The following is a 25,014-nucleotide window of genomic DNA, read 5'->3' on the forward strand; positions in this document are numbered from 1 at the left end:
ACAGCGATCAATGATAACGTACGTTAAGCAAGAAATTATGCAAAAAAGCGTTTTTGCCTACACTTAAATTTAAATTTTGTCAACACCCACGAGAAATATTTGAATTCAATGAAATACAAATGTCAGCGCTGACGGTCAATGGATTCTCAGTGATCAACAAATGTAAAGAAAGTGCTGAATAAAAATGTTTTTGAAGCACACAACGACTACGAATATTTAATTGTTGTTCGGCAAAATTCCAAACAAAAAAAGTATCGTTTTTTTATTTTTCTTTAGCCTGCTTATCGATTTCATTCGATTGCAAACCTTTCACAGCGCCAATTAAATTGTCAATTTTTGGTGTTGCTTTTCGAACTGTCAATTAAGAGCAATGCACTAAATTACAAATTTAATTATTTCTTTGTTCCCAATGTAATTATTGTTATTTTTGTTTGCGACGTATTGAGCTTTTTTTTTTGCATTCTTTATTTTTGTTCTTTCTTTTAATTTTGTTTCACAAATTTTAATGACTTTGTTGCGCAGTTTCTACTTCTCGTTCTACACTCAAAGTTGCAGCGAAACTGTCATTCAGTCATCTTGTTTTTAGACTCGGTTCATGTTATTTAGGAGCTACTTGACCCAGCGTTAGCGGTTGTGCGTTTAGTGGGCTCGTATTTTATATATTTTTCGTTTTATTCTCTTTTTTTAGTTGCTTAAGCACTAAGTCTAGTCTGGTCTTGACCGTAACAAGCCGCAGACACAAGGTGGTCTTACCAAAGTTAGTTGCGTTTTTAGACAATATTTGTTATTGTTTTATTTCTAATTTTTAGCTCATGTTAGCTCGCTTTGGTCATTGATTACAGTTAGACATCAAATTTGGTTAAGGTGTACTAAATTCCAATGTGGTTATGAAAGACAACATTTGAAAGATTGGATCATTTACAAAAATAGTATGACACTTCATAAATTGGAAGTGATTGGTGTCAAATATTAGCTGTAACAAATTACTTTAGAAGATTTGGTACCGATTTAGCGCTAAAACATTGCAAGAAATATTAGAATTGGAAAACTCTGATCTTTCGAGGGACTAAACCAAAGTATTCCAAGTAAGAGTTCAAACCTGCACTGTTCTTTCAACATATGTACATCATTTAGGATTATAAAGAGTGTTTCTAGAGGTATGGCACCATAGAATTTACCAATATTTTGACATTTACTATTTAAATAGAAGTTAAGGCTTTTAAATACCGTGATTGGACCAATGCAACACTCTTCCTACCATAGCCAGCCTTATCACCTACCCAATTGACAGAACTACGAACTATTTAGCATAAAGATGATTGATATTTGTCATCTATTTTGACAGCTATTCCACTAGGAATCTCTATATACCGCTATTTTATTTGTCTACGAATCTACATATGGTATCTGCGCCATATATCCAAGCAGTTTTTGTCTGAAGAACTTTCTGGGTAATCAACTAGCTGATCTCTGAGAGAAAAAAAAAAAAAAACCTAACCAATTATAATGGATATTTCCCACAATAGTTTGTATTGAGATTTGCGATCACGCAAAGTTCACTGCCTTCCTAATGTTTTACAACAACTCTCAAGCAAACACATTTCGATAAAAAGCTTCTTCTGCCGCTCACTTTAGAGCGTTGATATCATTGCCCTTTCGTTACACTTCGCAATTGAGCTTTGCACAAAATGAAAGCGAAACCGATTGTTTGCAATAAACTATTTCCATTCAACTTTGACGCGCTTGAATGCCAAACAAAAGCAAGCGAAACATTTTGATTGCCACCCACACAAAGCAAATCGCCGAAAACAACAACAATAGCAGCAAAGAAAATTTCGAAGTTAACTGCTGAAGCACAATAAAGATCCGACCAGACAATGACGTTACACCCGAGCATATTCGCCAGCGACAATAGATTGCGGCGGGCCACACATGACTACACACTTAAACGGTATTACAGATTTGATATTTGTAGGTGTGTATGTGTGTGTGTGTGAGTTTTGCAGGCACTGCATATGCGCGTTGATCTTTAGTGATCTTTGCAATAGAGTCGTGTTTCGGCTGGAGGCAATTTGTGTGCTCATACATACATACATTTACATAATTTCATTTAACCGACACGAGTGAGAATTTCGAATTATATTGTATTGAATGAATGCTGACAAAGGCGCAAATAAAAGCATCGCGCTGCAAAAAAATCTCACAAAAATTTGTTTAAGCGCACATTTTTTACATTTGCGGGTCTACGTCGAGCTTGAGTCTGTGTCGAAATTCGTTTCAGACGCTTCATTTTCAGTCTCAATTCTACAATACGGTGTGACGGTAGAAACACTAACGATGCCGACGACGTCGACGAATTTCAACGAAAATTTATTGTGTTTACGCGAATTATTTTGGCAATATCGACAAGTGAATAAAACTTAAATAACGAAAAAACGCTAATAAAAAATTACAAAATAAAAATAGATAATTATAAAAAAATATAAAAATATATAAAAAATACAAAAAATGGATCGAAGTGAAAACGATTTGGAAAATGTGTAAAAAAGTTAACTGAAATTGATTTAAATAAATTATTATAATATTTTATACAAACAAGTTTAATAAAGGCAGCAAATACGTGTGGGACTGCAATACACAGAAATCGGCTGGGGACAGTAGCTACAGAAATACATGTATGTATGGAAGTATGTAAAGATTAAAAGATAAACAAAAGATATAAATTACAAAAAGATATTACTATATACAAACACATATTCTTACTAGTAGTGTAGCAAAGTAAACAACTTAGCAGTACAAGCTTGTATTCAGTTAAACAGGGTGGACAAAAACCTTTTTACTATCAAAAAAAAAAAATCATTACATTGATAAATTAGATATGAACGGATATTGCATTTAAAAAACAAAAACACACAAAGATTTTTATTGCAAATTATTTCACCCTTCTAACTTCCTTCAAGCGTAGCCTGCAACTGATTCATCCTCTTTTGTTTTATCGGTATATCTGCTTTAACGGTTGGATAAAGAGATGTTTATTTTGGGTTCAGACACTGATTCTCCAAGAGCGCTCTATATCGCTGCAATGACTTCTTCCTTTGTCGCTAGGGTTTCAAGCTCGCTACTGTGGCCTTTGGTTTAAGGTTTGTTACTTATGTGATCGCTTTAAAATTTTGAAGAAATTCGGCAAGACCAGTCGGCAAGACCCTTTTTTAACTTCAGTAAAAGTGCGCCTGCTGTAGTTTTCCATATTCCCCTTATATTCACTTCTGCTTTTTAAACTCCTTTTGATATCTCTCAGAATATCTGCGTAGCTGTTCCCTTTTATTAGCTTTATAATAACTGCTTCCGATTATCTTTTCGCCTTCTACTTTTATTAAACTTTTTTGTTGGTTTTCCTGAAGCATCAGTTATTGAGGTGCTTTTTATCGATTTTTGACGCTAATCGGGCTTCCTCGGCATTACAGTTTTTTACTGTTCGGCTTTTCTATTTCGGAAATGCGCGACAGAACGTGTTTTCGCAGAACTAATGACAATTCGTTTAGATGTGGTGGCCTGGGGCGTAGCCGTTGGATGTTGGTTTCAACTATAGGTTGCAGTTTCTTCTTGGACAACATCATCGCTGCGTCGTTTTTTACGTCAAGCCTGACGTTTTTCTATTTTGCCATTGCCTGCTTCATTTTTTGGACAATCCTTCTATATTTTTCGATGAACTCATCCTCTGCCAGTCGCATTTTGTATACAAACTCCTGTCTTAAGGACTTCTGTAGAATGGAGGTGGTTTTCGCCGATATTGGGGTATTGTGTTTCGTCAAGGAGCTTGCCAGGTTTGCTCCTGAGATCGTCGATGTGGACTCGGTCAACACCATGTTTTCTTGGCGGGTGTTCGCCCTCTTTTGTAACACTAGTGATCGAAGTTTTTCCAGTATACCTTTATTAAAATCTTACTCTTCTCAATTCTGATGGGCGCGAGTTCGGAGTAGTTCCCTCAACGCGTTTATACAAATTCAAGCAATTGGAAATATTTGTATATCGGTTTCCATTGTGGTGTGCCGCATCGCTCTCTCTCTCTCTCCCATGGATAGGTATTCACTCGAATAATCTATTCATAACCTTTCCTTTTTATTCTATTATCTATTCATAACGGAACCTTTCTTTCCTGTCGCTCTTAATCAGCGGCTGCTTATTGGGTATTCACAGCTAACCTAAGATATTAGGCCGTCTACAGTTCACCTAGCTGTAACCCTTGGTAGCCTGAGTTTAGTCATCCTGAGCCTTTCTTAATGTAACCTTTATAACAAGTTAATACTTCAAGGCTTGATCAGAAACATTTTTCAAGTATTATTACTAGAAACATAGATGATGGAATTAATTTTGAAAATGTCGGATTAATACAAACGGATTACGCGAAACAACGTTTTACCGTTCGTACCGTTCACATTGTGAATAAAAATCAACACTATATAATCGCAAAGACTACCTAATAATTTTCATAAACACAAACAGGAAACCTTAAACTAGAGTTTATGACACAAGGGCTTTATATAAAAAAATTTCGAAATTTTCTTAGGAAAAATAACAAAAGAATTGAAATATATCACTTTTAAAACAGTAGATAGCAGTGACTTGTTTAATTTTTAATTTATTGTATGTAGCTTTTTCTGTGCCACTTCGTCTATTTTCTGTGCAATCAAGCGCCGTCTCATTTATTTATTATTTATAATTTTTGCATTTTTTCATTGCGAATTTTGACGTTTGCCGTTTTCTTCATTGTTGTTGTGGTTAGCTGAGAAGATTGTATACAATTAACAAACAAAAAATATGATAGCATTGAGTATATCATGAAATGATTTATGAGTACTCAGAAAAAATATTAATGATGCAAATAAAATATAGAAAATTAGGTAACAATGGTGTATTAAAAAAACAATGGTGTTAAAAAAGTTATGCAAAATTTCAACAAATATGATGGTGATTGAAAAATCGTTTCAATGACTTTGTTATATATATATGTATGATTAAAACTATATGCAATTTTATTTATAAGAAGAAGGTAATTTTAATTTTAACGAATTACAGAAAAACAATTTTATTATTATTTATTCAGCTTCGTTAGTGGCACAACCCTTCACATTTATGATGGAATTGAAAAAAGGAGATACGAGACTTATTCTAGTTAAATGCAAAAATTATTCAAAAACAAAAAAAAAATATTTTCCTCTCAGCCAAAATGTTAACCGACAAACCACGGTAAAGGTGAGTGAAGTGAGTTTCGGCGAACGTTATAATAGAGTAAAGCATTGAACTGGCGAACAAAATTTTCCTAATGTTTGAAATTTTGATGTAACCAGTGAGGCATATTTGATTTCAATTAGAAGAAACATTTATTTAAATTAAAATAAGATTTCTTATACTCCAATTATATTAGTGTTGTTAATAAAAATATTACAAAGCCACTCACCCAAATTTTATTTTTCTTTTAATTGCAGTTCCAAATGTAAAATTGGCGTAAATATTGATTCGCATATGTTACTTGTGTTCATATGGACTAAAGAATACATGTACTGTGCATATAAAAAGTAAACAACACTCAACGATAAACACGCGAGCAATAAAATGCACACCTGCGCGCTGAAACAACACGAAACAACGCAAGCAAAAGCTGTAAAAAATGAAATTAAGAAAAATATAAAATTTACATATGAATTTGCAAAGAATTTATGAAACTTGTACGGGCATACTCAAAACTGTTGTAAAACCTTCCTGCACCAATTTGCATGCCGATGTGCAAATCTAAAATTTTGTGAAATATGAAAACGCAACAGTGTTTTGAAAATGAATGTAACATATTGCTAACTTGCTTTAAACATAGAAAAAATTTTTCGTCTTAAACGGGAAAATTTTTGGAATTTTTTTCTTTTTAATTTGTGCCTAAGGAATCACTCACCGTGCACAGTGATTATCGCGTGTTGAAATGTCTGAAAATATCCAAAAAAAAATTAAATTAAAATCGCTGAAAAAAGTGCAAAAATTGGGAAGCATATGTTAATTATATGTTTCGAAAGCCAGTGAAAATCCTTGTGCAAGTAAAAGTAGCAGTTAGACGCGCCAAAGAAAGCAATTAAAAATCAGCAATCTAGCAATTAGAGACAGGCAATGATGGAATTTTGCAGAAATTAAGTCAACAGTAAAGTTAAAACACGAATGCGACTAATTATAATTGCCTAATGCAGAAAATATTTTTGCGAATGGTACAAGATGTTGCAAGCTGATCGCGAGATCGCGTGTACTTTCCCAGCTAGCACCAATTTATAATATTTCCCGTCCGCCACAAACTTGCATTGTCTGTTGCTGATGAACACGTGATTGATTTCAGCGAACTGATTGTAATGTGGAATTAACGAGTGATTGCACACGAAAATTTAATCTTTTGCGGCAAATTTGCATTAGTGCGCGTGTTGAAAACTTGTTCTTTTTTTGAATTACCAAAAATAAATATTTAATGTCCATAGCCAATAATATAAGCAAGTGAAATTGGAATGAAAAGTAAAAAATTTTAATTTACCGTGTAATTTTTTTCAGTGTAAAAAACACAGTATAAAACCTTAAGTCTTAAATACATATTTAAAATAAATTATTAATAATAGAAAAGTAGTGTTAAAATGGAAACGGCTAATGCACCCATGCTTACCGCCACTGCTGCGGTGGCCGCAACGCCTACGAAGCCATTAAAAACCATAGCAGCAGCCACAGCAGCTGCCGCCGTCACAGCAGCAGAAGCAGCAACAACTACACAACCATTTAGTGATTTAGCCGCCTCAGTGGGAATACATACCACGTCCACACAAACACCAACAGCAATTCTATCGCCCACAATACCAATTGCCATGGCGACTGCAACAGCTGCCACTTCTTGTCCAACACCATCACCATCGTCGGCATTCACAGCATACGCCACCACTCAAGCGCTGTTGCAGTTGCCATTGGAATTGCAGCAGACATTGGCGAGCGCTGCCGCTGTGGCCGGTTACTTACCATCCACGTATCTCATGGATTTATGTGAGTACCAATTGAATATTCATTAGAAATAAGACGCAAAGGCACTTTGATAGCCTTACCTTGTTTCATATTTCTTACACATAATTAATTTAAACGCTTAGTGACAGTTGCATTAGTGACGCTAATATGGATAGATGACATTGCAGTATCGATAAATCGATAACGAGGAGTTTGTGTATGATTCGTTAACGAATTACTAAACTACGTAATGTACGTTTTGCTTTTAATGTAAAACTTCATTTTAAAAATCATTTTAAAAAAATATGGAGGTATATAAATGTAAAAACTAGTTTTGATATAGAAAACAATTTCAACAATAAATTAATTTTCTTCTAACAAACATGAATTTTAATTTTACAAACTAAGTTAAATATATAAAACAATTTTTCATTTCATAAATTTTAAAATGATTTTTAATTTGAATGTAGTTCAGCCATTATGCTAAATTTTTAAGGAAAATTAAAAATAATATTTTATTAAGTAAGTAAATAATATTAAAAATAAATTTCATTCATGAAAATTTTTCAATTGAAAAATAAATTAATTTAAACTAAAACCTTTTGCTAAAAAAATTCTAATTAATAAAAGTTTTAGTTTATAAAAATATCTTTAATTATTTTAAATTTAAAGCAATTTATTTTCAAAAATACATTCTAATTTTAAAATATATATAAATTTAGTTCAGGAAATATTAAACATACATTTTTAAGGAAAATTAAAAATATTACATAAATTTATATTCATAAATTTAAAAAAATTAAGTATTAAATTAAAAAATAAATGTCAATTAACATACAATCTAAAAACAGATTTATAAAATGAAAATAATTTTGAATTAAAAAAATATATATACAATTATTATTACTGAAAAATACATTATAATTCAAAAAAAATGTATGAAAAATCAAATAATATTAATTAAAATAAATTAATAATTAAAAAATAAATAAGATTAATTAAATTATTTTCGATATTTGTGTTAATCACTTCAAATACCTTGCAGGCACATAAGCATTCACTTTCTTTAATTTGTCTACTTCCGCCCCTTTTAATTTGAAAGTATTAACTCCATCCAAACAAAGAAAAATATAATGAAAATAAAATGTTAAAAAGCACAAAATTTTTCTCACATCAACGCTTTATCAATTAATTAACTGATGTACGTAAGCAGGCTACGAGAGTAATGCAAATTCTGCCCTTCCACTGGAATTGTATGTACATACATATATACGTATTTTCATACATACTCGAATGTGTGCGTAAGGCCGAAATCAACGCTAATATTCCAAATTACTTTTGCAAATTAAGAACATAAATAAAATTTCTTTTTCTTTGTTGCTTTTCATGGCTATTCTATCATGACATCAGCCAACAGCTTGAAGTTTGGCAGTCAAAAGTCAAAGCAGAAAATAGCAATCAATTTGCAAATATGTAAATTCGCAATATGATTTTATGTATTAGCAGCGTGGCGAACGCAGGAACATGTGCGAAAAATATAGAAAAAAAGTGTGTGTTGCAAAAAACATATAATATAAGTTTTTATTAGTCAAAGCGCGTGAGCTAAATTAATTATTAGACAAGCTCAACTAATTTCATTTATGAGTATAATTAATAAATTTAAAATTGTGAATGGCTATACTAACTCTATAAATTACATGAAACACGCTGTACCTTCTCTTAACTATTTTAAGAGACTCTTGTAGAAAACCTTATAAAAATGTAATTTCGTTTGCCGAACCAAACCCACAAGGATGTTAAACTAATATGATTCAGATTGTCGTGAACTTAGAAGATAACAATGTACAAGTATTATAATTGCAATGTACATTAGGCAGGTCATCCAGTTCAAAGGCCACCCTTGACAATTATAAATTTTTAGGAAATCGTATGTTTTATTGTCGCTGGAATTAAGCATTCTAAACTGTGACAAATACGATAAAACTCGAATGATACTTGAGTTGACACCACAGAAATATGAAATATGTATATATATTATATAAAACTATTTATATAAAAATAATATATATTCAAAGCACGAATATTCACAGCAAATTCTGTTGAAAATACCAAAAAGAAACTTCCCAAATTCAAATCAAATAAAAAGTATCTTATTTTAATGGCTTTTCTTCCAAACTAAGAGTTGCCAGAATAGTTAGAATGAATAGGAAATATATTGCACGGTAAAAAGATTAAATTAAAATTTATTTATGAAGGTGCATTTACTATAGGCGATATTACAAAAAAAACTACCGATATCGCTTTTTGACAAGTGTATATTGCTAAAAATGGTTTGTTGTGACTTTTCAGTTGAGATTGTAAGAGGGTGATTTAAAAAAATCGATAACAAATGAGTGTAACTAATTTTATTTAATTTTTTCTAGAGTGAAATTAAAAAAGAAACTGGAAAATATAAGTGATAATAATAAAAAAGTTAGCCTTTGCTATATTTTAATGTGACTTTTCAGTTAAGATAGTTAAGTGAGTTCAAAATCAAGTATGGAAAACTTTCTTATTTGTACAATATCTTTGACATAAAATATTGCACAAGACAACGCTACAATTTCTAAATAAATTTTTTAAATCGGGTCACTGTAGCATATATGTAGTTGCCATACAAACCAAACATTCAAAATCAAGTTTTTGAATAGAAGTATTTTTTAATTGTGAAGGGTATTCTAGCTTCGGATCAAACGAAGTTAACGTTTCTTCTTGCTCTAAAATAAATATTTATAAAAAGAAACTGATATTTAAAATACTACATATACGGGTATATCAACTTAATTAATTCGAATCTATTAATGGCCGCAAATTTTTTTCACACACACAATCAACCCGTAAATTAGGGCTTACAACTCGTTCACATGTAACTAATTAGCCTTTTTTTAATTATTTCTTTCGAGACGACCTCCTTTTAGAATCAAGTATTTTATCTTCATTTAATATTATTTTCTCCCGCCATTCGCCACACAAATGGCGCGCGATTTGAAGAGTTGCCAATTGCAACTAATTGCTTTGACATTGAAAGCGTTCAGCGAGCAAGCGCATCGAATTATTTCAAATACAGATTGCCAATTGCAGTGAATAAGAAAAAAAAATAAACTCCGACGAATTTCAAAATCAACTGCACAAGCAATTAATGGCAATTTAATTGTAAAAAGCCAAGACAATTAAGCGCAACTTTCAAAATGTAATTATAGCGCGAGACTTAATTTAGCATGCAGCAAGTATATAAGCGCGTTAAGAACGTAGATATGTATATACGTCGCCTACTATGAAGAAGCATAAAGCAAGCTTGGTATAGTAAAAAAATAATAATAAATAAATGTGTGCTTGCATTAGCCATGTAAGCGGAAATAACAGAAATGCTTGTGGCATTAGAAATTCTTTGTGCAGCCACATGTCAAAATACTATTACTTGACAACATACGAATTGACAACGCCGTTGCAATGACAACTGACAATTGTTTTTGTTTTGGGTACAAGCAGGTGCCACTTGCTTCTTTTTTATTTTGTTAATGGTTTAGACAAATGCTTACAGCCATACCACTTTGAAAGTACTTGTATTATGAAGATTTACATTGCCTTAATCGCTCAATGCATTACAATTACTTCTTACAACTCGTTGCTTGAGCGCAATCACGTCGTCCGGAAGCGCACATTTTACTAATGTCATAAAATATTCAAAGGAAATATTAAAAAGATATGAACATTAATTTTTAGGTGGCCAAGTTGCGGTTCATCAATTTATTTTCCTCTATTTTTTTTTAATCTTAAATACCTTTAATGGTTTACTAACGCATTAGACGCTTGAGCGTCAGTATAGTTGTTCCATAAGTGTTTTATATTCTATACAGCAATATATATAATTACCGTTATTAAGAATTTTTAAGTTTTATGACCAAAACACGGTAGTCAAATTAAGGAAGTGAAAACAGACTTACGATAATATTTTTCTAAGTTATTTAAATTTTTTGATATAATAGACCGCTTCACAGACTTCTACAATTCGTTTTCCCTGAAAAATAGAAAAAATAGCAATTAACAAAAATACAATAAATACGTCTTTGGTAATCGATGGTTAACTGCACAAAGAATGATCAGCAAAAATCGGAAATCTTTAAGTGAGTTATATTTGACGAACCTTGACTTTCCAAAAAGAGTTCAGTAAAATACGGATATATTGATATAAAATAGATATCAATGCCTCCGATGGCATTGGATTTACTAAATGCACAAGTAATTAAAAGATTACTGCTTACTCTTAATAGAGATTTTTAGTTTATGGAGTTGGTTTTTAAAATGTATTAAAATTGTTGACCCTGTACACACAAAAACGACCCTGTACACACAAGAACTTAATCAAATAGACGAAATCTTCCGGAAACATGCAGTGTGTTATAATTTTTTGGTTAAATAATTATTTTTTGTTTTACATATTTTGAATATCAACACTTAAAAAATCTTTCAGCGTAAATTACACAACAAAGCACAGTAGGATTTTAGATATCCTACCCAGGAATATGCGAGTATGTCATTACTGGTCAAATATAAATAAATGTTGCTTAACTTAAAAACCCTTGTTGGAATGAGAGAATTAGAAAGTAATAAGTGATAGATTCTAGTTAGCCTGTTCGGTATTAAGTTAGAACATATTGGTATCGAATTTCCTTAAACACGTTTGGTATTAAAGTTTTCTATCGAAAAAATTTCATAATATTCATGCAAGCAAGTTCTAATTGGTTCACTTACTTCAAAAGCGTTACATTTGAATTTAGGTTATTTGTGCTAGGTATATTAAATTTCTTAGACCTTACAACCTGTTCCGACCAAAAATTTTAAGTAATTAGATTACATTTCATCTATTCACTAATCTAGACTGTCCTCACTGCCGTTCTAGATTTTTAAAACAGCTATTTTAGACATTAAGAAATGCACATCGTTTGATTGTTTTAAATATTTTCCATTTAATAGAAATAAAGGACGAATTTTTTGAATTGGGAAGTCGATTTCCAGGTGTATTCAGATACATTGCTTTTAATTTATTTGTATGTTTAAATTTTTTTCCTCTTTGTAGTGTCTAAATCAGCTGTGATAATGTGATACATTTTTCTTCTGACAAACAGAGGTCGCTAAATCAGAGTCGCATAGAGAGATTTCGAGTAGGCATAGTCAAATAGGCATAAAACGGCAAGCGTTTATACCATCTTAATAAGCTATTCAGTCGTCGTTTCGCCAAACCTTGAACGAGCATAAATCAAATACTAGCTATAATCCAATAATCACGTTCTTGTATTGACTTCAACTGACTCTTAAACTAGTGAGCAGAAAAGTAGCGAATCGAACACGGCTAATATGATAATTTCTATAAAATATATTTTATTTAAAACTGATAAATCATTGCTATTACGAACTCACACCGCTGTTTGTACATATGTACATATTTATTCCAACATATTTGACAACTGGCCACAAGAAAACTCACTCAAATAATTCAGTTTTCTGTTTGAAGTGTATCGAATTTCACACAAAATATCGTAAAACAAAATAAAATTTATTAAAAAGTGCAATAAAACTCCTTGACATTGAAATTGAACTTTTTATAAATCACAATTATATATACATATATAATGCATATATTAGTACAATATAAACATAAATTCCACAGCTAAAATAAAAAATAGCCACAGCTTGAGCAAATATTTTACATTGAGTGCAAATTAAAAAACAACGAATTTTTGCAAATATTTTCAAACTTGTTTACCATTTGCCTGTTACACCCAATATTGCGTTCATATGTCAACAGAAGGCACTCAAAACTGCCAACTCAATTATATACCGACATAAGTTTTGGGTCATAAATGATCATTCAGACGATCAGCAACGATCGATTGCTCAAATATTGTAGAAACAAAGTTAGCAAAAGCATTGTGCTAACTCGTTGTTTAAGCGCACGAAACGCGACGAACGTTAGAAAATATTTGCATTCAAGAGTGGTTAGTTACGTGCCAAAATATCTATTTACATATGATTTGAAATATGTTTATATACCTATATATATATTATATACATACATATATGTGTGCGCAGGCAAGCAACTTGTACAGCTAACCAAGTCAACTCGTAAATATGCAAACGAAATATATTGTATGTGTATTTATGATGTTATTTTATTGCGTTACTTTTCTTCTTCTACATTTTATTTCTTGCAACTATGGAAAAAACGAATCATATAATAAAATAGTTTTAAAAGATGTGATAATCATAAATTATCAAGTGATTTATTGCTAACAAATAATAGTTTGACCTTGGTGTAAAAGAGCAAAAAATGTTTAGAACGAGTTTTCACAATAAGTGTATCCAAAATTATATTTTCTATAAATTTATCAGTAAATACCAAAAATAAATATGTATTTTTATATAACTGTTGCCATATTTAAATTCCTTTCTTCGCGTTCTTGCATACTAGATAACTTACTCACCATAATTTACTACATATTACTACGGGATTTGATTGACTCTATGAAACAATTTTATTCAGCTATTAGGGCTCAGTAATTATTATATAATTAGTTTTAATGAATTTAATTCTTAGTTATTGTACAACACTATATAAGTTATATATGCACATATTTATATCAGGGTGGGCCAAATAAAAATATATTTATCCAGAACAGAGTATATTAAGTTTGCTACGAAGTTTGTAATACCCAGGAGGAAACGTCGGAGACCCTATAAAATATATACGTAAATGATCAACATGATGATCTGCGTCGATTTCGCGGTATTCGTCTGTCTGTCCGTCCGGCTATCTGTATATATGTGAATTATTCCTTAAATTTTTGAGATATTTTCTCCCCAAAAGCTGCTAATTTGTCGTACAAATTACAAGATCGAAATCAATTGCTTCTATGGAAAGCTTTTGTGTTTGAAAAGATATCTTCACGAAATTTGGCATGGATTATTACACAAGACAAGGTGCAATCTCCGATGAAATTTATCAGATGGGATCACTATAGCGTATAGCTGCAGTGCGAACTGATAGATCAAAATTAAGATTTTTAAGGAACCTTTTGTATTTGTGAAGAATATTATAGCTTCGTTGCAACCGAAGTTAACTTTTTTTCATGTCCTCTAAAAATTTGTTCTTTGACACCTTTAAGAAAGTCTCTTCAAGTATGCGCTGATAAGGCATCTTAACTGATATTAAAATAAATGCAAAAAATATTGCATATTTTCAATTTATTCATGGGTATTTTGTATTCGAAAAAACCGTCACTGAAATTTGTGTAGAGAAGTCTAGTAGTATAGCAGCATACGGTTTCATACATTATTTTAGGTTATTTTTCCTTTAATGGAGGATTTTATATTCACTTGTTTCATAATAAAACTTGATTTAATTGACAACTTCATATACCCGAGCTCCTCAGCTTGGTTTTAAGAACTCTCTTTCCTCTTAAATGGCTAACTGCAAACCAGTAGGACAAAAATACAAACAGCATTATTATCAAGTTTGTGAGACATACTCGTACAATAACTGCAGTGAGCTAATATAAGAGAATCCCTGAAAAGTCCTACGAACCTTTCTTGAGCAAATGAGCTTACTGATATCTTAAAGAATCGCTTGATCGCTCTTGTAGTTATAAATGTTTGAGTGGATTCAGTAAAGTTATATTCTTCTAGCTAAATTTAAGCACAGCTGTCGTCTTAGAGATCGGATTTACTAAAACAACGAATTTTTGGTTATCATGTGGTGGAGCTTTAAATTTTTCGTAATTTTTTCGAAACTACAATATATTGATTTTAATGAACCAGTATTTTATAATTATTGATATATAAAACTGTTGCGTTAGTTGTTTTGTCGATCACATGATTGCGAAATACGAAATTCAAATCTGATAGTCAGTGGTCGTCTGATTAATTAGCACACTTTAAAACGTTATGTAAAGTACTATGTGAAGATATATATACATAAGGTATTGATGCGAAAAGCAATGCATCCAGTCAGTTGAGATTACTACCGCATGAATCTATATGGATTTTATTGAAGATTTGAAATAATCTGTAGCAATAGTATCGTATGTTTTAACATTCTTATCTTTGTTTTTTGGTATCGCAACTGTAACTTTGCGTCTCAGTGTGTTGTGCTTAGCGTACCTCCGCAACTTAATCTAACCTGACCTTACCTAAAAAATGCATTTTTCCTTTCTTACGCGTTTAGAATATCATTCAGGTTTATCTCTCGCACACGGCTTCATAAATAAATATGTGCATATACACATGGTGTACAAGTATGTATGTATGTGGGGCAAATGTTCAGTTTCAAAGTCAAGGTTAGCTGACTGCCGAACAGGTTTTCATGCGTTTCCACTGCATGAATGAAAAAGCGAAAACGGCGTATAAAGAAAAACGCGTGAAATGAAGTATTTAAAAGTGCAAAGCCATAGCATTACTATTTATAAATTCAAACATACTTATACATAAGTGTAAAAAAGTAAATCATTAATCCCCTTCAAAAATACAAGCGTTTCCTTTCTTACTGAAGTACACTTACATTATATAATAGTATTCAAGTGCCATTGGAACACAATAAATGGAGTTGTTGAAGGCTTTGAAACGCACGAAACGTTAAAAAATCTAGTAATGATAAACAAGAAATGCCAAAAAAATTAAGAGCAAATAAAGATAAAAACTAAAAAAATAAATAATAAATAATTAAATTTAAAAAAAGTAATAAAATTAAAATAATGAAAAAAAGTATAAATAAATAATAACAAGTTAATGGTTTTAAGTACGCTAATGGCGAAACTTCACATTTTGTCCTTTGATTTTTCTTAAATTTTTCAACACTTGAAATATATCGCATTTAACCAATTTACCGCTAGTTTGTAGTTAAAAATATTTAACAAAAATATAGAAATGTTAAATAAGTGTATTTAATGTTATTTAGTAACATACTTATAAAACAAAATTTGTGCTTATGACGTAATTTATAGAAAATTTGCAAACGAACAAGTGGAATGCGCATGCAAAACTGTTTCTGTGTGCGTGGGATGTAATTTTTTGATTGACTGTCGCTTAATGACTTCGGCGTAATTTTTTCATTGTTGTTTTCAGAGTTTTGCTGCATTAAAAATCGATAAATATTATTTGAGCAATTCATGGCCAATTTGTGTAGGCATTTATACGCGTGCGCAACAGTCAATAACTCACAAATACCGAATGGAATAGTATAGAACATATTATTTATTGACTAAGGGAAAGTACATTGATCTAGTGTTTGTGCGTCAACACCGATCGCTTAAGACTTTTAAAATAGGCTGTATATGAGATGTCCAGAAAAATTAAAACTAAAAAACTATTTTGGAAATTTGTTCTGAGGTCTAAGGCTTCTCATATTGGGCAAAATCAGTTTGAAAATCATTTGAAGATTTGTGATGGCTGCTCCGAGCTTTAATTTCATTTCAATTTTTTCCAAGTATATCGATTTTTATTACACTGTGCGTTTCTTCAAAGAATAATTGACATTCTCCTCCAATACCTGTCAATCGAATGACTCATTGAGGGCTTTAGCCGTTCTACAACAATAATTAGAGTAAATTTTTTTTGTAATTTTTAACTATAGTCACTTTAAAAGCATTTTAATTAATGCAGCTGAGAAACGTTCTAATGAAAAAAGAAAAAAAACATACTATTGTACTTATATCCCGAATCTCAGTTCCTTTCCATAACTTTACAAAGCACCAAATAGCTTACTCACAACTACTTAATACGCTCTAGTCACTTATAATGCTTGCATACTAACATACCTAGTTATTTTTCCATTTTTTGTTGTTCTTTATGCCCATCATTCTGTCATAGAAGCCGCAGAACAAGCGCATGCATATTTATACAAAAAATATTTTGCTCTCCACGCGAATGTTTTAGTTGGCTTTAATGCTCTTTCACTCAAATTAGTTTCACTCAGTTTTTATTTCACACTTTTGAGCTCATAAACTCACCACTAAGATTTGTTTTTATATATAGAATAACCACTCACTCACTATGTTGCCAGAGCGTTGAATGTAATGAGTGGAATTTTAAATATTTTAAGAATTATATAAAAATTTATTATATCGTATAATAAATATCAAAAATGTTATTAACGAGTTTCAAAATAAGAAAATATACCAAGTTTTTATTAAAGAAAATAAAGAAATTATCAATACTTTTGTAATTATTAAGGAAGGTATGAAGTTAGTAAATACTGTAGTAAAATATTGCAGCATTAATATCCAGTGAAATAATAAGTTATGTCTAAGTTTTGCATAATTTTTGTAAAATAAATACTTCATACTAAAAAATGTACACAAAATAATAGTAAGTTTTGTAAAAAATTCCAAAAAAAAATACAGATATAAAAATTTTGCAACTAATAAATTTGTTTTCAGTAAGAATATTTAGATCTAGAACTTATATTCACAACAAAAAATATAAAAAATTGCAAACTTTTTACTATAAAGTAAACATTTAAAAATAATAATTAAATTAAAGTAGTAGTATTAAAGTAAGTAATTTTTAAATAAAGGTTGTGTGGCTAGAGACTTAAATATCAATTATTTTTTGACGTGTCATAAAAAAGGCCATTAATATTTATACCATCCATTTTTTTATTGGCATTATCAGAATACAGAAAAAAATCAAACAATAAAAAGAGATAAAAATTTCAAAATTAGCATTTGATGTAGTGGGGAGAAATTGGCACTTGACCAAAATCGTTGGTATATCGTTTTATTTCTAGACCAGAATACTACCTTAATAATTAAATTTAATTTAATCACCTTTAAATCATATTTAGTTAGAACTAAATTTTAAGTTTTAAGCTTGACAAATTAATAAATGGAACTACAGCTGACTGCTGATATTTCAATCATGTTCAATTCCAGCAGATACAAAAAACTGTGGTCGTCCCAAAAGTACAGATTTTATAGTGAAAAAGTAAATAATAGCAGTAAACTTCATTTTGAGCGTTCCCTTAAACATTTTAGAAAACTGTTTTAGTCCAAAAAAAGGTAACAAATCAGGTCCTCCGTATGAAAGGAAAAAAATATGGAAAATACAAAATATGCATATAAGAACTCAATATGCAGCAGTTACAATTTTCTACTGAAAACTCATGTAATTTTTTTTTCTAAAATATCGTTAAATGATAACAATCCTTAAAAGTTATTATTAATGTTCTCAATGAGTAACGGAATCAAAAACTCTCGAAAGTTAATTTTATATTTTCAGTTTCTAACACTATTTTATGTTAGGCTCTGATGAAAAGGAAAATTCTCTTAAACTATGTATATTTGAATTTATTTTTATAATATTATGTTCCAGTTTATAGTGTCCAAAAATTTGATAAACGTTTTATATGTGTAATATATGTATATGGACTCCACGACATACATAAGTATAATTATATCTATATTATATTTTTTTTAATAAATTATTGCTAAAACCCCTTTACGCGAGGAAACTCCATACAATACACTTAGGTGGCAACGCAGCAAATAAATAACAAAAGGCGGAAACAAAGCAAACAGACAATAAAACGCTGAGTGAGTGGCGTTACACATTTAATCTAATGAGCAAAAACTGTTTAGAAATGATTAATAAGTGTTTGAATTCGCGAATTAATTCATTACTAAATTGTAGTAATTTGTTTAAGGAAGTTTATAAGCTAATAAATATTTATATATTTTTAAAAATTATATATTATATATTTATACTGACTCAGAGCGATTATGTCAATTATATGCAATTAGATTTAAATTATTAGAAAAATATAAAAAGAAAATAGATTTAAAAATGGAAAACTAACTATCCACAAAGCTTAACTTCAATTAGCGTATTTTAATTATTTTTTGCTTGCAAATTCTTTTTTTCCCTTTATGTGATTCATTTCCATGCAATTGTAAGCTGTCCTCTATATGATTAGCATACTTTTGAGCGCTCGTTAAATTATGCTGACAGGATGTTCCTCATACGCCATGTAGCTTCATGATTGGTATATAGGAATAATCTCTTTACTAAACCTGCTACATAAATTGAAATAATAATTCAAACAAGAAAAAACATTAAGTTCGGTTGCACCGTTGCTAGAATACCCTTCACAAATATTTCCACACAAGACTTGATTTTGACCGTTTAGTTTGTATGACAGCTATATGCTTTAGTGGTGCGATATCTGCAATTCCGACAAACAAGCAGCTTCTTGGAGAGGAAAGAAGGTGGAAGTGTGCAAAATTTTAGAGTGATATCTCAAAAACTAAGGAACTAGCTCGCGTATATACAGACAAACGAACGGGCATGGCTAAATGTATACTTTATACGCTTCCCGACGTTTCCTTCTGGGTATTATAAACTTAGTGGCAAGCTTATTATACCCTGTTCAGAATACAAAATGCGTAAATCTTGCACTGGAATTAAAATATTACGGGAAAAAACGATAACGTCAATATTTGCAAATTATAATAGATAAGATAGGTTGGCTTTACTAATAAGGTACCATTATATGAGAGAAGTTTGATAGATATTTGTCCTCTTGAGTAATGAAGAGTTTTCCAGAATTATTACTTTTCAGATTAATGTCTTTAATCCACCTACCAAATCTGATTTTCTTTTTTCATCCTAGCTTATATTTTGGGTAATTTAGCGTAAGTCAGCGTATTTAAATTAAGCAAGTTAAGTTAAGAACTAACCCTATAATTTTAAAGCCAATATCGTGAAAACCATAAGGAAACTTTCTATACAGCCAACTAAAGTCTTTCGTCAATTAGAAGAAAAAAATGCTTGAATGAAGTAACGAAAGAATAGCGACGCAATATGAATGATGTGCTTTAATATATTCTTTAGAAAAGCGTGGCAATTCTAACAGATTCAGCGATACTTAGTAAGCAGTATAAGTTTCGAAAACAATGCTCCAATTTTTAGGCACCCCTGTCACCTATACGCACAAGCAACAAGAAGTCATACTTGGACTTGACGATATCTGATGAGTAGCGACAAATATTTCGAAACAAACTTCGTGTCAATGTATTATATGTTAGAGGTAAAAATGCGGCAATTGATAAAAAGTTAATTTTTATAAGATGAGCAAACATAAAATAGTGAGATGTTAGCGGCTAAAACACATTATCACGTGTGAAATTGCTCGTAACACTGTGAGTACATTGTTAATATAAATGCAAGCTCTGCGAACGCTTGGAGCTGGGAAAGTAGAGTAATGATAAACAACGTCATTTAAATACACTGAAAGGGGTTTACATAGGTTAGGTGATTGTGAGAATTTAAAGCAGTTAATGTAAATTTTAAAAAATAATGAGAAATGTAACCCACACATTTCATTATCGTTATCAAGTACTTAAAAGGCGTTGCTTCCTGACCTTTCCCACTCAATTATCAACTTTTCTTTCAACTTTTGTGCTGCTACAAACGTTAGCATTACAAGGCGCTCCCTCTTTATAACAGGCTGCGCGTCTGATAAGATTTTTCCCAAAGATTGGTAGACAGTGTGAACGTTTTGGACCGCTTCTAATTGTGTATGCGTGTGTGTTGCTAAGCGCAAATGCCAGTCAGCGCCTTTCACTTCAGCGCGATTTGCAAAGATTTTGTTCAAACTTCGTAGTTAATATACTTGCTAACTCAACCGCTCGTTTGTTATACTTTAATTTCGGCACGTCAAAAACGCGTGAGTGAGAGTGTTCAACATGATGCGAGTACCGCTTGCGCCAACAATTACTTCTCTTTCGGTAAATGAGCAACTGTTTTGACAGTGAGGAGGCATAAACAAATTGGCAAATTCACCGCAAGCTTGTTACTTTAGTAATGCGTGACCATGAAAGTGGAAAAGTAAATACGAAAGTAAAAAGTTAAAAAAGGACCCAAGCGAAAATTTTGCGTGCGTCAACAAATAAACAACAAGTCATTGATATGGAAACAACATGAAATAAACAAACTTTGGCATGTATTTTCAGAGAAGAGAGGCAGCAAACATAACAAAAATAGCATATTGAACAAACAAACTGAAAAGTTCTAAACAAAAAAAGTTAATAAAACAAGAAAAAACAGCCGCCACAAAAGCATAAATTGATGAGAGATCAATGGTGTAAAAAGAACTGCTGACAGCTGTCAATGAGAAGTGGGCAACGTCAAGCGTAAACAAAACATAAGTAGTCAAAAATAAATACAACACTCACGCAGCTTCGTCGTTCCGTTCGTGCAGTCATTGTTCTTGGCTTTTTCAATGACGCGCGAGCGTTGCAACGAAGAATGAAATGTTCTAATGCAACAACAATATTTACAAACTCTTTACGCACGCAACATTGCGTAAGGAATGTAGACGACGGCAACCATCACTATGTGAAGTTTCAGCACTTCAACGCTTGTCAAAGAAATGAGGAGGTGGGGAGTTCGTAGGTACGCTAGTAAGAGGATGGTTTGAAAAGTGAGGTGATTTATTTATGTTTTTTTAAGAGAGGTGAAAACATCCAAGCACATTTTGCTCCATAACCGAAACTTATATTAGCCCTCTCCACAAATTTAGGATAGAATCAAAGCGCTTTGTCGATCTGTAAGGGTCCTACGATCTAGTTTTACTTACCACAACGGACCGGCGTTCTAAGCTATCCAAGTGAGATCCTTCTTAAAATCGAAGTAATCCGACAATTATAACAAGCTGCAAGCTGTCACTCTTGACATTTATCACCAGAAAATGCTAAATTATGATTATGATTTGACTTCCTAAGGCAATTTAAATTGATATTTTTAAAATACACATGCTTAACAATCGCCGCTCGTGCTGCTGCACCAAAGTTGTTCTTTAAAGCGAGACGTTGCCGATGCAAATCGATAGCAGCCGGGGTTTTATGAAAATGCAAGCAATAAAAATATACGAAATGCCTTAGTAATAGAAAATAAATTTGGAAAACAATCGAAAATAACAAAATGAAAATAAAACTACCTTTGTGCCACTCTATCCCACTTCCTCCAATATACAGACAATTAATGTGTGTCGGTTTGGTTACCATATATAAATTTATCAGGGCAAAACAAATGCCGAACGCATTGAAAACCACATAATGAAGTCACTTGTAGTTGTTGTGGAAATGAAACTTAATTTCGCTTTCAATTAATTGCTCCATTTTCCGCTTGTCTTGCGCCGTTATATTTTTCAGTTTTGCTTCTTTGTTTTGTTTCCTTATACTTTTGTTTGCATACCACCAATCAATTGCGTCATTAAATCGATTTTAACTGCTGCTCTATTTTATTATATCATGATTGGGGTTATAGCCCTGGCCGATGGACATTTGTAGGCATTAAATTTTCTTACATTTTTGAAAATAATAGAGGAAGTATCGACACTGAGGTCTAGTATGGTAGCATGAGGCTCATTTTACGAACCGAACTTTACTGGATAAGTTTGCTGTGAAGTTAAATTTGACAGAGGAGATTATTACTTAACTTATATTAACTTAAGACGGTAGCTCAAATACGTGTAATAGGTTTGCACAGAACTTATAACACCTCCTAAAAAATTCGACCCACGAAACCGAGATAAAATATTTTAAAAATATTGAAAGCACTTGTCAGAAAAATCATAAATTTAAGAGAGCCCATATAGTATACCTATCAAACGACTATGTAACACCACTAACTATTATACCTAACTATTAACCTCCGTGACCAAATAATACACAGCAGTCAACAATCTGTATACATAACCTCTTGGTACGTTTAAGAATTGAACTACATTTCCAGATACCAAGTGAAATCAACCGAAGTTTAAAAAATTATTCTCAAGACAGTTGGATACGCACTATAAAAACGATCTTCTGTATAGAGTCAACTGTTTATTAATCACTCCACTCTATCTAAAGCATTGTCCACATTCTATGAACATTTGCAATCAGAGGGTATTCTTTTTTTCAAAGATCAAGAAAGGCTTGATTTACGAAATTCCGTTCAAAACACCCGGAACGGATAATCATACTGTGGATTCATAAAATCCATAGAATGATATTAAATCGGAGCAGAGGATATGACATAATCTCATTTATTTAATTATTTTTAGGTTATCTGCACATTATCATAAGAACTAAAAACTTGTTGCTAAAAAGTTCATATTAAGAAAAGCAGTTACCAATTACTTTTTTTAAAAAAAGTGGTTCATTAGACGTTAATATTCTCTACTTATATGTATGAAATCATTAATTTTCACATTTATATCGCTGAATCTTATTCTAGGTATTTTAAAATTTGGAACTTTAGAAGACTGAATTTTACTTTATTTAACATAAAAACAAGGAAAAACATGCACTGACGCTATAATACCCTTCACAAATACAAAAGATTCCTAGCAAGAACTTTGATCGTTCAGTTTGTATGGCAGCTATATGCCATATGACTTAATCTGAACAATTTCTTCCATGCGAAATTTCGTGAAAATATCTTCTCAAATTAAAAAAGTTTTTCATACAAGCACTTGATTGATCGTTCAGTTTGTAAGACAGCTAAATGCTATAGATGTCCGATATCGGCTATTCCGATTAATGAGCAGCTTCTTGGTGAGAAAGAAACGGGTGCAAAATTTCAGATCGACATCTTAAAAACATGCGGACGGACATGGTCAAATCGACTCAGCTCGTTTGGCCGGTAATTTATATGTATATGTACATACTTTATGGAGTATCTGACATTTTTTTTTGGGGTTACAAACATTTGTGCACACTTAATATACCCTGTTCACGGTATAAAAACTCTTCTACTAAAAGCCATCCGTTATAAACGACTCCCTGTGCACATCCTTAATGTCTTCATTTACAAATATTAACAATTCCCTAAAGCGCTTGAGGCCAATTCACCATTCCATACCTACATATGTTAATGTGAATACAATTTGACACTTTTGCATTTCCTTCTCTCACATTCCTTAAGGTGAATACACACTCAACCAAACATATACTACTTTCCGCCCTGATCTTTTCACTTTTATGAACTGAAAATCATTACAACAACACAACAAAAGTAAACGCAAAGGTAGTAAATAAAAATGGTACAGAGTCAAAAACAACAATAAAAAATATCTTGTTCCACATGAAAATGCCATTTTTGGTTTTCAACGCGAGAAAATGTCACACAAAAGTCAGCGCTCGACCAGCAGTCGGCGGAGATTTACTGTTGACAACTGCGGCAAATAATGAGCACAAAAGAGATGGAAATTAAATGTGAAAAAAAATAAAAAGGAATGCAACAGGCTGTTAACGATTTGTTTTATTGCAGCGAAAATAAAAATAATAAAAATGACGAAACATCAACGGAAGAAGCAAAAAAAAGAGAGAGTAAAAAACATAATACTTAAAAAATGTAATAATTAAAAAATAGCAAACATGCGCATTAAAAATTTCACTTGATCGTCATATTTGACCCTATTTGGGCATTTTTTTTTTGTAATTATTTTTTATTTTTATAATTTTAGATTTATTATCTTTTATTTAAAATTATTTAGGTTTATGTCCACGCTTGCCATAAAGTTGTTAGTTATTAATAATTATCCCAAAGATATATGCAAAAATGCATTAGTGCAAACATTAAAAGCTGCCACAAACAATAAACAGCAAGCAGTCGGCAATTACCGTTACTTTACCATATGCCATTTGGCTTACTCACTCATTCACTACAAATTTGGCGAATTGCGTAAGTCGAACAAAACAAGAAAAACGTCCGATTTCCTCTCACACATTGCGCACGCACACTCGATTGTACGCCGACAGCGCTGCCAGATGACGCGACTGCTGCTGGAGTTGCGATGAACTGCAATGCATTGCGCTCGACTTTGCACGTTTCTAACTTAAGACACTTTGCATTTGTTTTCCTTCGCCACTTTTAGTGTTGTTGTGTGAAATTTTATTTTTAAATTTCCACTCTCAACGATGC

The 25,014-nt window shown here is 31.6% G+C and overlaps 1 protein-coding gene across 5 annotated transcripts in view; it reads left to right on the forward strand.

Annotated features, from left to right (window-relative positions):
* The window catches only part of LOC106615994 (pneumococcal serine-rich repeat protein), a 78,510-nt gene that overhangs the window by 21,667 nt on the left and 31,829 nt on the right, over positions 1 to 25,014 (forward strand). For 2 of the 5 annotated variants that reach the window (XM_070109112.1, XM_036375655.2), the window contains exon 2: positions 5,487 to 7,056. In XM_070109112.1, the coding sequence (XP_069965213.1) occupies positions 6,660 to 7,056 (397 nt within the window). In that variant the 5' untranslated portion in view covers positions 5,487 to 6,659. Of the gene's footprint in view, positions 1 to 2,520; positions 2,676 to 5,486; positions 7,057 to 25,014 lie in introns of those variants that run through there. The other 3 variants (XM_070109113.1, XM_070109114.1, XM_036375656.2) reach the window with 2 other exon arrangements.

This window comes from Bactrocera oleae, chromosome 4 (genome assembly GCF_042242935.1).
Source record: "Bactrocera oleae isolate idBacOlea1 chromosome 4, idBacOlea1, whole genome shotgun sequence".
Lineage (NCBI taxonomy): Eukaryota > Metazoa > Arthropoda > Insecta > Diptera > Tephritidae > Bactrocera > Bactrocera oleae.